The sequence below is a fragment of the Acinonyx jubatus genome, chromosome C1 (assembly GCF_027475565.1).
Source record: "Acinonyx jubatus isolate Ajub_Pintada_27869175 chromosome C1, VMU_Ajub_asm_v1.0, whole genome shotgun sequence".
In the NCBI taxonomy this organism is placed as follows: domain Eukaryota; kingdom Metazoa; phylum Chordata; class Mammalia; order Carnivora; family Felidae; genus Acinonyx; species Acinonyx jubatus.
In genome coordinates this window covers 92,738,779-92,751,984 of record NC_069381.1, presented here as the reverse complement: position 1 = coordinate 92,751,984, position 13,206 = coordinate 92,738,779, and the positions used below count along the sequence as shown (strand labels likewise).

Here is a 13,206-nt window from a genome sequence, read left to right as displayed (position 1 = left end):
AAGCGAGGCTTGGCAAAGTCGCCCAAAGCCAGAACTCACTCCTTGACGCCATGTTGTCCTCCCTGACCTTGTAGGAACCAAACCCCAAGGCCCATCCTCTGTTCTTGAAGTCCTGGAATGTGTTCCCGTAGCCTCTGCCCCAACCCACCCCAGGCTCTTCGGCTCAGCTGGGGCTGCCGCCTGAGCCCTTCCTCCTCCACGTAGGCCCCCACAGTCCAATTCCGCTCCTTTCCTGCCAGAAACCACTGGGTGCTTCCGGGGCCCCGTGCTGGCTGCTCCTCCACAGACCCACAAAGGCACTGGGACAACATTTCCACTGCCCTGGGTTCCTCATCTTCTTTGGCTTTGCATACAGCTGAGAAAGACCCCAAGAGATGGCCCCGGGGGAGCCTGTTAACAGGATCTGGTCTGCCAAGTCCCTCTCCCCACTCCTCTTCCTAAAGCACAGTCTCCTTTGTCCTTTGTGAAGCGTCCTGGCCAAATCCGAGGCATCAAGCTCTCCGAGACTGCTGTGTGACTCACTTGCTCCTCAGCTGTCTGCAGGGCAAGTGTGGTCAGGATTAGGAGGGGCGGGGGCGGGACCTAGATGCTAACCCAGCCCCAGCTCCCTTTCCACGCCTTCTGAGAGTTCAGCTACTTACAGGTGTGACTTGAAGCCCAGTCCCAAAATGGGGGGCCAGACTGGCTGTGGTTTAGAAAACAGAAGCCTGATCAATTATACTGCCTCCTGTTGGGAGGCTGCCAAGACAAGGGGCCCAAAGAAAAAGGAAGGAGGGTCGAGGGAGCAAACGTGTGCAGATCAGCAGAGCACTGTTGCAGGGGGCCCGTCAAGGGGCTCTGAGCACTGAAATCCCCCCAGGAAGCTTGTCTGCCTGACCCCCATATGGTCTCAAGGTAGCATAAGTGAGAAAACCACTTAAATCCACCTGGATCCCTTTGTTCTAACCCTCTGGTATCTCTATTTTCCATGCGGCCTCTCTGTTTCTAGAAAGAAGTTTCAGGAACCTGGGAGCAGGAGTGGTCTGGCCACCGACTGCTGGGGTCTTGGCTGAGCACTAGGGGGTCTTCACTCAGCTCTAGCGGTCAGCACTGAGCACTGGCGTGAGCTTTGACTGGCAGCCTCTGAGAGCCCTTGAACGTGGGTCTGTCCCAGGGATGGAGCCACTCTCCACGTGCTGGTGGGTCAGGTTGAGAGCCTCTAAGACTGAGGATGGGACTCTCAGCTGTGGTTCTTCCCCAAGGTTAATGGCAACCTCAGGACCTTCAGATCTTCCCACGTGCCTTCTGTCTACCCCACTGTCTTCTTCAAAATACCCCAAGGCCCTTTTCTTAATGGACTTAGAGCTTTTCTCTCCTCAGCCCCACACCCCTTGCTCCTCAGGGACCAGCCTCATCCTGCAAAGGTCTCCCCTACTGTACCCTTTCCCCAGAAAGATCTAGAGTGAGAGAACAGAGAGGCAAGACGTGCCTTGGTTTTACCTGGCCTAAGCTTGAAGTGGCCAATTCCCTTGTGAAAGTCTCCACCCACCAACGAGGTCCTGAACCCTCCCCCAGTCACGAAGCCGCAATGCTGCCAGACGTACCACATGACAGTCACTCCCCACCCCCACAAGGGCACAGGGCTTTGGCCCCACAGAAGCCACACTTTGCAGCGATATGGTGTTTATTGGGAACCATCTGCCAGAAAACCTGGTCCATATGTGTGCGTGTGTGCGTGTGTGTGTGTGTGCACATGCATGTGTGCTTAGGGAGTGCATGCGTGTTCCACGGTCGGCGGTGCAATCAGATGGCCTTGGCCAGCCCCACGCGGTTGTTGATCCTGTCAAAGACACTGTAATACTCCCGGATGAAGACATCTCCCAGGATCCACAGTGGGTCGTCGCCCTCACCCTGGAAACCGCTGGCGCAGAAGCCCAGATCCTGGGAAAGGCAAGGCTGAGATGAAGCTGGTCCCAACCACAGTCACCACATCCGATGGCAAGTCTCCCCTACCACACCCCACAATTACTCTCTCAGTTATTATTTCCTGTCATCCTTGAAATCACCCTCCGAGGTAAGCAGACAAGTATCAGACTCATCTCGCTCAACAAGGTGAAAAAACGGATACTCAGAAAATCAAGTGATGTAATGCAAGATCGCTTGGGATGGTCCCCTGACCCCGCTCCTCCTCACTTGTGCTCTCTAGCCTCCAGCCCTCCTCTTAGCACCTACTGCCCTGAGGACCAGCCAGACCAGGCCGGTGGGGGGGCCCCAAGGCCTTACTAGTTGTATATACTCAAGGCCAGACCAAAGCTGAGGCCAGTGGGTCAGGGGGGGATAAGGGCTGGGTCCCCACAAAGCCCAGGCTATCCACAAAAATCCTGGACAAAGCTCCAGAGCCCTGGGCTTAGAAGCTAGAACAGTGGATGGAGGTTCCCACAGGGAGCTGTGGTCCTGCCTACCCCACCCTCCCTCAAGCCGCTGGGCTCTCTCCACCCCATGTCTCCCAGGATGAGGCCATAACAGCCACACGTGAGGCCCAAGGACAACAGGGCCCCACTCAGAAAGGCTGGTTGATCTACATGTACCTCCCACACTCTCCATCTGGGCCACGCCACCAAAGAAGTTCGCTGACTTGCCAGGAGAGAGAAGGGGTGCCGGGTGAACCCAGGCTTCCTCTCCTGAGACTCATACCTGGCTGGTGTAGGCAGAGGGGGGCAGTGGGTACTTCCTGCCGTTGATTTCAAAGACCACCATAGGCATGCTGTTCAGTTGCCCGCAGTTGATGTCAAACTAAAGACCAGAAGGAGGTCCTCTTAGATGGGCAAGGGATGTGATCTGGCTGGAAGAGGCAGAGGAGGGCCCAGGCACAGCCCCTTCTTCTGCACTGGAGCCAAGCGGTGGGGAGAGGCTTGCCCACCCAGAGGACTCTAGGGAGATTCTCTCTCAGGCCTGAAGAGTCACATTGACGAGGACCTGCTGTCAGTCAGTGCAGGGACAGACCCCAGCTTGAGACAGAGGGACTGGCCTCAGTGTTTCCCCTCCAGTCTCAGCTCTCACTGGGAGCTCTTAGCTGTCAGGGAGGAAGCAGGGAGACCCGTGGGGTGGTGAAGGAACAAGGAGGTGCAGCAGAGCTCGGGGATGCATGGCCCTCCTGGAGACCCGGAGGCCAGACCTTGGCCGCTGCAGCTGCATGAGACGTGAGAGCCTCAACGGCAGTGGTGGGCGGAGCTAGAAGGCCATTGTGAAGGTGTTCAGAGAAATCCCAGCCCCTCGGGGGAAATGGGCCTGGCCTCACCTGGCCAAACTCGTCCTGGGTGGCTCCAATGGCCGTCTGGATGTTAAGGATGTCGCTGCTAGGCCCAACCAGCATGGAGGTGCCTGTGTCCAGGATGGCCTGGCAGCCACCATCGCAGGCCACCACCACGCCATTGACCGTAACCCTGCAGAGCGGAAACAGGACAGCCTCGCAGCACGTCCAGCATCCAACCCTCCCTCCCCTGCCAGGATCCTCGGGCAGGGGGCAAGCCCAAGCACCACTTCCAGAGCTCATAGAAAAGACCTGAAACCATTTTCTCCCAAGTCATTAGCTAAGTCAAGGCTGCCCCACCTTCTGTGGGACAGAAACGTCAAAAAATTGTAAAATCACATGGCAAGACTTTGGAGTCGGGGTGGAATGAGTCCTGCACAAGTCACCTAAAGATCTGGTTTCAAATTTTCTCCCCACCATCCACCTGCTGCAAATCTTGTACAAGTCACCCAGCCTTCCTGAACTCCGGCTTCTCATCCACAGAATGGAGTCACAACCCCTCCTTCCTTGACTTCCTCAAGGGATGGTCACGAGGTTCAGACTTGAGGTCAGTAAATTATAAAATGAGGATTACTAATGGCACCACCTCATAGGGTTTTCGCCAGGAATAAACGAGACAGTCCTATTATCACTCATCCCAATGCCTAGCAGGTAGTAAGTGCTCAGTTAGTGCAGCACTCTTAAGAATGAAGCATCGGTGAATGTCCAGCGTGCTCATCGGCAAAGGTCATTGGCCTTGGAAGCGTCTAATTCAGGACCTGTTGTGATGGTCTTACAAGCTACGGTGTGCGGGCCTTCTCAGAGCCTCCCGGGCTGATCCCCAGGCCCTCCCGTCCCCACACCCAGAGCCAGCCCATGGCTGGGGCCCAGGGCTGCCGCTCACTCACCTGTCCACGGTGAACTGCCAGTACTCCTGCACGGTCACGGGCACCCAGTGCAGGGAGCCTGTGTAGTAGGAGGGGTCAATGGCTCCCAGCGTGAGCATGCTCCCCGGGCCATTCCTGAAACCAAGGAAATTGGTGACGGGCCGCCACATTCCCACCCAGGGGCAGATGCCACTGAGACCTGGCCCTCCTGTCCGCCCTGCCCTTGACTCCCACCTCCACCCCGAAGGCTTCAGATGCGTTCTCCGGGCCTCCCTGCTCTTCGGGGCTTTTCCCTGATGACAGCTACAGCATCCTCTCTCTGAGCTCTGTAGCCCCCCCGGCTGAGGCAGCACGTGCCTCCCGAGGGGAGGTCAGGAAATGACCACCACACAGGTCACATGACCACTGGGCTCTGCTCAGGTCACCCTCAGGGGTCCCCCTGTGCCCACCCCCTGCCCCCAGGCCTTTGGCTACAAGTAGAAGAGAGAGTCTTCAACAAGGTCCCACATACTCCGGGGCTCTTCTCTGAGCCAGGAAACATGGGCACACTGCAGTGTCACTGAATTCCCCCTCTGCTACTTTTTTTTTTAATGTTTATTTTTGACAGAAACAGAGACACAGGTATGACTTAGCCACCAGTTCCTGGGGTGATCATCCCTCCCAGGCCTCAGTTTCCTTCATAGTGAAAGGAGAAGACTGGACTCCTTTGGAGCCTACTCTAAAAGTCTGTGGGGACGCCTGGGTGGCTCAGTGGTTGAGCATCCAACTTCAACTCAGGTCATGATCTCATTGTTCATGGGTTCAAGCCCGGCGTCAGGCTCTGTGCTGACAGCTTAGAGACCGCAGCCTGCTTTGGATCCTGTGTCTCCCTCTCTCTCTGCCCCTCTTCCACTTGTGCTCTATCTGTCTCTCTCTCAAAAATAAAATAAACATTAAAAAAAATTTTAATAAAATAAAAATAAATAGAAGTCTATGAATCTCAGTGACACCCACAATGATTATGGAGGCCTGGCTACTTTGGAAAAAAGATGTTAAATGCCCCCATGCAGGGGTGCCTGGGTAGCTCAGTCAGTTAAACATCCGACTTCGGCTCAGGTCATGATCTCACACTTTGTGAGCTCGAGCCCTGTGTCAGGCTCTGTGCTGACAGCTCAGAGCCTAGAGCCTGCTTCAGATTCTGTGTGTCCCTCTCTCTCTTCCCCTCCCCAACTCATGCTCTGCCTCTCTCTGTCTCAAAAATAAATAAATGTTAAAAAGAAAAAATGCCCCCACGCAGAGACGGGGTCAGGCTTCATTTTTTAAATGCCAGAAATCAAAGTCAAATGTTGGTCCAATGGACTCTGTCTGTATCAATGGCTATGTGGGGGGCTTTGGGACAAGAAGTTGGGTCTGCCTGGAAACAAGGAGAGGTTTTCTTGGATTCTGGACACCACCCTTGAGTTGCCGTGTCCCAGAGGGGTGGACATTCCTCAGCCAAGAGACCTTGCTGGGCTGTGGACGTCTGACCCTGCCTGGGGACAGCTCCTACCTGTCCAAGTAAACAGAGAACAGGTCTTTGGCCACCAGGTGCTTCTGCATCATATTGTCAAACACGGGCACTGAGTACTCGGAGGCCAGAGAGGGGTAGGCCAGCCCCAGGATCCCATCGAACTCAGAGTAGGTAAAGACGTTGCCAGGTTCCTGGGTGCTCAGGCCCACAGTCTGCTGGGGGTCCACGATGGAGGAGACCTGTAAGAGAGGCAGAGTGACCTCTACCAAGGGCTCCTCAGCCAGAGGCAGGAAGATCCCAGGGCAAGTGGGTATCAGGATCAGCCTTGGGGTTCGCCCTTCCTCCTCCAGGTAATGTAGTTACTCGAGCAAAGAAAAGCCCTCCTTTCCCAGCTCTGCGCTGTGGTTTTGAGGGAATTGGTCCAATGAAGCCGGGGACCAAGGAAGAGGCTCTGGGCCCCTGCCGCCTGGTGCTGCTGACTCTTGGGGAGGCCTGAGCTGCGTGGGCACCTGTCCTGCCTACGAGAGAGGCTGAGGACAGGACTGTCAATGGAGAAGAGCTGTGTCTCCCTTTTGGCTCAAAGCAAAAGAGCCTTCAGCCAGACCCAGAAAGGACTCAAGGAAGATTGAGGTGAAAATCATGGAGGGATGCTGCTTAATCTTGGATAGTGGGTGAGGAAAGAGACAAGGAAGTTAATGTGTATTGTGCCCTTACTGTGTGCCCACCCCTGTGTCGAGTACTTTACAGGCCAAAAAAGTGGCAACAGACAGGGGAACCCTTGTCCACAGGGCACAGGTGCTCTCTGATGCAAAAGAGTATGCTGTTCCATGACACCTGGGCAGGGGATTCGTCCTCCAGGGCAACTGAGGGAGGCCAAGCCAAGGGCACTGCTCAAAGATTGGGAGGCGGGGTTCTGACACTCAGCTCCCAGCTGTGTGACTTCGGGCAAGTTACTGGCTCCTCTGAGCTTCCGCTTCCTCCTCTGAACAAGGGGATAATAGCACCTTCCTAAGAACGACATTTCCAGTGAGATCACACGGGCGACACTGAAGAGAGCTCAGTGCTGGCACAGACTGGGGATCCTGGACCAATTATGGCAAGCATAGATGAAGAAGATTGGGAAGATGGAAAGTAGGCATGGAGAAGCCTCTCAAGAGGACTCTGGGGGGTTGGCACGGGAAGGAGAGGAGGGAGGAGGGAAGGTCGAGCCACAGCAGCTGCTGGCCAAAATCCCTCTCAGGTTTTAAATCCCCACCAGGCCACCTGTTGGTGGGGGGGGGGGAGGGCAGGATCCAAAGGGCCTCTCAGCTGCAACTGGAGGGACAGCTCACCAGAGCCTGGGCGTCTAGGTGGTGAAGCGGCTGGTTGGGGAGGAAAGGTGAGTGCCTGCTGACCCAAAGCCCCACTCACAGTGACGGTGTCGAGACCCAGAAAGCCCTGCATGCTGCCGGTGCCGTACTGGATGGACAGGGGCTCGTTCAGGTTCTGGAAGGTGGAGGACTTGGATGGGTCAAAGCGATGATGGGTTTCTGAAACAGACCCAGGGTTAGCGAGGCCCACAGAATCTTCTCACCAGTGGACGGTGTCAGCCAGGGCTGAGACCCTCACCAGGCCCTGTAAGAATATGGTCTAAATACTAACCATTCTCTCTGCTGAAAACAAGCACCCATTCTCTCTGGATCCCACACGGTTTAGTAAAGAAAATTGTTCTTTGGTGCTCGACCCACCTCTCTGACCCCCGGCGCTACCCGTGTAGCTTCCAAACGAAACAGGAAAGCAAAAAGCCATCCCTGTGGTTTCCATGGACATTTGACTTTTTCCAGCTTTGCCATCTTAGGCAAGACTCTTTTCTTCTCTGAAATTTGGTTTCCTCCTCTGGTAAATGGAGGTAGAGAGGGCACCAATCTCCCAGGATTGTTGCAGGAATAAATTAATAGCACGTATTAGCTGTTCACTCATCATCAACAGTAAGACCCTCTCACTTCATTCTCCAGGCACCCACCGGCATATAATAGCCCCGTTTTATAGAAAGGAAAACCGAGGACCCAGAAGGGTCAGCAGCTTGCCTTGGCTCCTGACGGAGACTAAATAAATAAGTAAATAAATAGCCTAAGCCTCCCTAATTTCCAGCTGGTGCTTTACACATTAGACCCGTGATTTGCACACCTTCCCAATCCATGGCCCGGTTGGAAGGGCTGAACCAGGAGATGGGGCGCAACCGGGAGGCTGGGAACGTCAGAGCAAGCTCTCCTGCACCCACGTTCCCCCTGCCCAGCACCTTGACCGTGGCTGGCAGAGGGGCCCTGGGGTCCGAGCCTGGAGAGGCGGGCCAGAAAGGGAGGTCACTCACTGCAGGCGTAACTCTTGCAGTCGACAGAGGGCACCCAGAGGTCCGAGGAGCCGGTGTCAAACACCACGGTGAATTCCTGGGGCGGGGTCCCGATGTAGATCTTCCCAAAGTACTGACACTGGGGACAGACAGCACGGGGTCAGGGGTGGAGAGCACAGCATAGGGGTGAGCGTCGATGTTTGGCATCGAGAAAAGGGGGGAAGAGGGAATGAGGGTCCTTGGGGAGGGTTCTTCACCTCCAGCTGCCACGCTGGCTCCTACCCGAGCCGCGATCACCTGGCCCCTCCCACAAGCCCCAGACATTAGATCAAAATGTGGGCCCTTCTTGGCAGGAAGACTGGGCTCTCCTGCCAGGGGCAGGGACATAAAGATGGGGCACCAGCGAGGTACGGACCCCCAAGTCCCAGCCCAAGCTGCCCCTGCCATGCCACCTTGCCAGCCTCCCCATGAGTCAGAACTAGGGCCGGTGCGGGGGGGGGGGGGGGTGAGGGAGGGGTGCCAGCATGACCTAGATAAGGAAATGAGAGCACTGGAAACAAAAGGCTGTTTACTGCAGTGACAGATGACAGTTGAGGAAGAGACAGGCTCCAGAAAGGAAGAGGGCACAAGGGGCGTACCTGTCACGTCCTAGGCGGTGGCACATGGGTACCAGTACCCCATCCCTGCCCAGCCCGGATGAAGTCATGGGTTTCCTAAGGCATGGGGGTGCACCTGGGAGCAGATTATGGTCCCCCAAGGGATGTTTTCTGCAGGTTACCTGAACTCAGACCCTTCCGGGGGTGACATTCAGAGCCCTGCCTTTGCCGGGTCCGCTGGCCCACCGCAGAGCTGACTGAGGGGCAAGGACATGGCCTCCATAGCCCACAGGGCTCCATGATTCCTTGAAGTGGGAAACAGGCCGGGTCCGGGAGGGGGCGTCCATCACACTCTGTGAGAAGCATTACCGGAAGGTGGGCAGAGCCACTTACGTCCAAGAAGTTGGCCAAGGGCTCGTTGGGCTCCTTGTCTAAGTTGGAGTACTTCTTTCTGATGCCATATGGGTGTTCCTTCAGAAAGTCCTCCAGCAGCCCGTGCTCTTTCAAGGCCTTCCTCAGCGATTTGCCCTTGTGCAGAGGGACCCTGAGGAGACGGGGGAGAATTCATGATGCCGGGGGGCATCTCCCCAGAGCTGCCTGGCCTTCCAGAAGGTGCCCAGAGGCTCTGGGCTCCGTAAGCTACTCCCCCACTTTCTTTTTTTATATCATAACTCAAAGTAAAAATTGTATTCTACATCAGTTCACAAATCAGCGCCTACCCTTACTAAATACAACGCACTCTGATATTCCCTGTTCCTTTCTCTTTTTTAATGCTGCCAGAGACTCAGTGAATGTATTTCATAGCTTGCTAGTGAATACTGTAACTCCAAGGTTTGAGAGACCCAATATCATCCATTCAGTCTCCAAATTCTTACTGTCTACCTACCATGTGTCAGACACTGTATGGAGCACAGGGGTAGTCTCTGCCCCCCGCCGGGACATGCTGTCTAGAGAGGAAATGATGTCCCCCACACCCTGCTAAATTCCGTGAGAGCGCTCCGCCCTTGTGACCCCTGTGACTGGCTCTCTGGGTGGCCTGAAGTGTGTGGAAAGTCTTTGAAGGGTCTCAGTACAGAGCGTGGACCTCAAGGGAGCTTCTAGAGTTTAGGGGTTGGATGATGGAAGCAAACCAACAGAAGAGAGTCTGGAGGGGAAACATGAAGGAAACATGAAGGAAACATGAAGGAAACCCAGCTTTACAGGCTGTGGTACTTTGGGTCGCTCCCCAAAACCCTCTGAGTTTCAGCTCGGTCTCAGCATAAGGGGTGAACTCCTTCCTCTCTCCAGCCACTCTCCAGCCCTGCCTTTGGCCAACCATAGCTTCACCTCTCTGGCTCCCAGGTCCCCCCTCCAGTAGTTTGAAGGAATGGAGCCAGGTGATCCCGGGGTCCCTCAGTTCTAAGGGCCATGCGGTCCTCCTCTGTGAGCCTCGTCCTCTGAAGGACAAGTGGCGACCACAGCCATGAAAGTGCTTTGAGAGTAATAAAATGGCAGCAGTCAAATAAAACAAAAAATGGGTTCTCTCGTGTTGTTCACATCCCAGGCGGATCCCATATGGAACAGGCCTGTGTGTGAATTATGGTCTCTCCTCTGGTGCCTCTCTTCCCCAGCCCTCAGGTGTGAATTCCACCCAACAGAAATAAAAGGTCCTCGAGATTGTTTCTCAGCCTTTGTCTCTGATGATAGAAAAGGACGTAAGCCCAAAAGGAAGGAAGCTAGTCTGAGCTCCCAAGACCAAGCCCACAGCTGCCCTTTCCTGTGTCCCGATGTCTCCACTGAGCTCTTGCGTCCAGCACGAGGTCCCAGAGAGCCTCCCTCTGAGGGACGCCTGCAGCCCACTGCCCCACACAGAGACCAGGAAGCTCACCGTGGAAACCCCCACTCCCCCAGTGCTGCCCCTAGTTTTTGCACTGAGAGTCCCCGCCCCCCGCAAATGTCTGGCACTCTAAAGAGCCTCACTTTCAAGGACCATGAAAGTGAGGTCAAAGCCACCCTGACCCCTTTTTAGGGATCCAGCTTCCCAGGGATGGGTCCAGGTTCCCCCAGTCCCGGGGCTCGACAGGGCTCAAACCTGGGATAAGGCTCAAACCAGAGATAGCATGATTTTGTGGTAACAGTGCAAGTCTGCTTGGGACCAAGTCTTAGCTCCTCCCTTATGAGCCTCACAGTCTTGAGTAGCTCAGGGATCCTCCCTGAACAACAGCTTCCTCATCTGTAAAATGCAAATAATAGTATCTACCTAATCCAGGAGGATTCGGTAGCAGAGGTAAATATCCAACCAAGTTTCTGGCACCTGGTAGCAAGCAGCTCAAGAAATATCAGTTATGGGGCACCTGGCAGGCTCAGTCAGTAGAGTGTGTGACTCTTGGTCGCAGGGTCGTGAGTTTGAGCCCCCCATTGGGTGTCGAGATTACTTTTAAAAAATCTTTTCAGGGGTGCTTGGGTGGCTCAGTCGGTTAAGCGTCCGACTTCGGCTCAGGTCACGATCTCGCGGTCCGTGAGCTCGAGCCCCGAGTCGGGCTCTGGGCTGATGGCTCGGAGCCCGGAGCCTGCTTCCCATTCTGTGTCTCCCTCTCTCTCTGCCCCTCCTCCGTTCATGCTCTGTCTCTCTCTGTCTCAAAAATAAATAAACGTTTAAAAATATATATATTTTTTAAAAATATAAAAAAAATAAAAAATCGTTTCAAAAAAAGTCTGAAAAAAAAGAAATATCAGTTATAATTTTGGGAGGAGAATTTGGGAACTTCCTCCACAGAGAGAACTTTATTTCGTTTAAGAAATGCATACATAGGGGTGCCTGGGTGGCTCAGTCGGTTAAGCGTCCGACTTCGGCTCAGGTCACGATCTCGCGATCCGTGAGTTCGAGCCCGCGTCGGGCTCTGGGCTGATGGCTCGGAGCCTGGAGCCTGCTTCGGATTCTATGTCTCCCTCTCTCTGACCCTCCCCCATTCATGCTCTGTCTCTCTCTGTCTCAAAAATAAATAAACGTTAAAAAAAATTAAAAAAAAAAAAAAGAGATGCATACATAGCTCTCATCACGCGCCAGACGCCGTTCAAAGCATTTTACAAACACCAGCTCATATAGTCCGCGTGCCAACCCTGTGAGATAGATGCTTTCTGTTACCCTCGTTTTATAGCAGGAGCGGAAATGGGACGCAGAGAGTCAGGTTACTGACGGAGCTGGGGATCAACTCACAGGCAATTTGACTCCAGAAACCATCCCCTTAATCCCGCAGGCTGTCCCCTCTGAGCCCCGGTCCTTGGCCACCGCACCCTGCAGTGGCGGGGCTCACTCAGAGGAAAGGATCCCAGATGCAAAGGCAAGACCGGTGTGGCGCTTCTCCTGGGAACCTGCAGCATTTCCTCGGAAGATTCCCCAGGGCAAGGAGGGGAAGCCCAGGAGAGACCCACCCGGAGCAGATACACCTGACGCCCTTCCCCCACGTCCCCCTGGGGCCTGACACCCACCTGGTGATCTCACTGCCCTGGGAGACAGCCAGGACTGCAAGTAGCACCACGAGACACTTCATCCTGGACGATGGGCTGGCCACTGCTCGAGCCGGTGCCCGTTCCCACAGCCTTTATAGAGCGAGCCCCGTCCCCTCCGGCTGGAGGCCCAGGCTGCGGAGATAACCCCCTGACTTCGGGCTGTTCCCCAAACACATTAAGATAGGACCCAGAGTACCTAACACCCACTCCGATAAGGGCCACGAATTCCACCACCGCAGGGACTTCAAAGTGGAAGTGTACATGTGCTGGGGAATGTCCCAGAGGCCTCCCTGACCTGATTTCCCCTGCCACAAGGGACTTCTCGAGCGAACCCAGGCAGGGCCACCCCCGGAAACCTGTGTCGCCTTCCACCTTGCGGGCTGTAAAGAGGTCTCTTCGCAGTAGCCACCCTCCCCCTGTCCGAGCTGCCTCTCCTGCCTGGGCCTGACTTCACAGACAGCCAGCAGCCTGCTCTGCCTGGGATCCTCCGGCTCAGGCCTCCCAGCCCCGTGTTCCAGGGAGCATTCAGTGCACTGCCCAGGCAGGGATGTTCCTTCAGTCGGCCACCCTGGTCTAAGAGAGACGGCAGGCCCAACACTCCTGCACCGTCAGGGCCGTGGCCCCCGGTTCCATGCTGGAAGGGTGTTGGGAAGGGCAGGATAGGTGCCGGATCCCTTGAGCAACGGAGGGCTGGCGAGGGTGAGCATGGGAGGCAGGCGTGTGCCGCGCACACACGGAGGGCGGAAAATGTGGCGTGATGGTCAGGTTTAGGCAACAGGTTAGGCCGAGAGCCGGCACCTTTGTCCACACAAAGGTCTAGGAAGAGCTTCCCCGAAACACACATGTGGGGCTTTGTGATGAGTGGAGGGCCCCTGAGAGAGAATGAGGGCCAAAAGGAAAACAAAGACTCAGCCACAGAAGCGGTAGAGAAGACCACACCTTGGGACGAGGGGAGGCTATAAACTGGAAAGTCAGGATCAAGTCAGAATAAGGCAGGGCCACGGTTGGCAGGAGAGCATGGGGCCGGCCACCGACAGCCTTCAGGACAGACATCAGGGTAGCAAGGGAGGCCTGGTGGGGGTGGACTAGAGAGGGCAGGCTGGGTATCCAAAGAGGCGGGCATGTCGTGGGCCCTGGACACAGGGGCA

The 13,206-nt window shown here is 55.3% G+C and overlaps 1 protein-coding gene across 1 annotated transcript; it reads right to left on the bottom strand.

Moving 5' to 3' along the window:
• Positions 1–1,651: 1,651 nt before the first annotated feature.
• LOC106978180 (chymosin-like) lies at positions 1,652–12,139 on the bottom strand. The gene is made up of 9 exons (XM_027058174.2): positions 12,038–12,139; positions 8,963–9,113; positions 7,995–8,112; positions 7,055–7,173; positions 5,684–5,883; positions 4,177–4,290; positions 3,278–3,422; positions 2,674–2,772; positions 1,652–1,920 (listed from the first exon to the last, which is right to left on the bottom strand). The coding sequence occupies exons 1-9, from the start codon at positions 12,097–12,099 to the stop codon at positions 1,783–1,785; spliced, it is 1,146 nt and encodes a 381-aa protein (XP_026913975.1). The 5' UTR covers positions 12,100–12,139; the 3' UTR covers positions 1,652–1,782.
• Between the last annotated feature and the right edge of the window lie 1,067 nt (positions 12,140–13,206).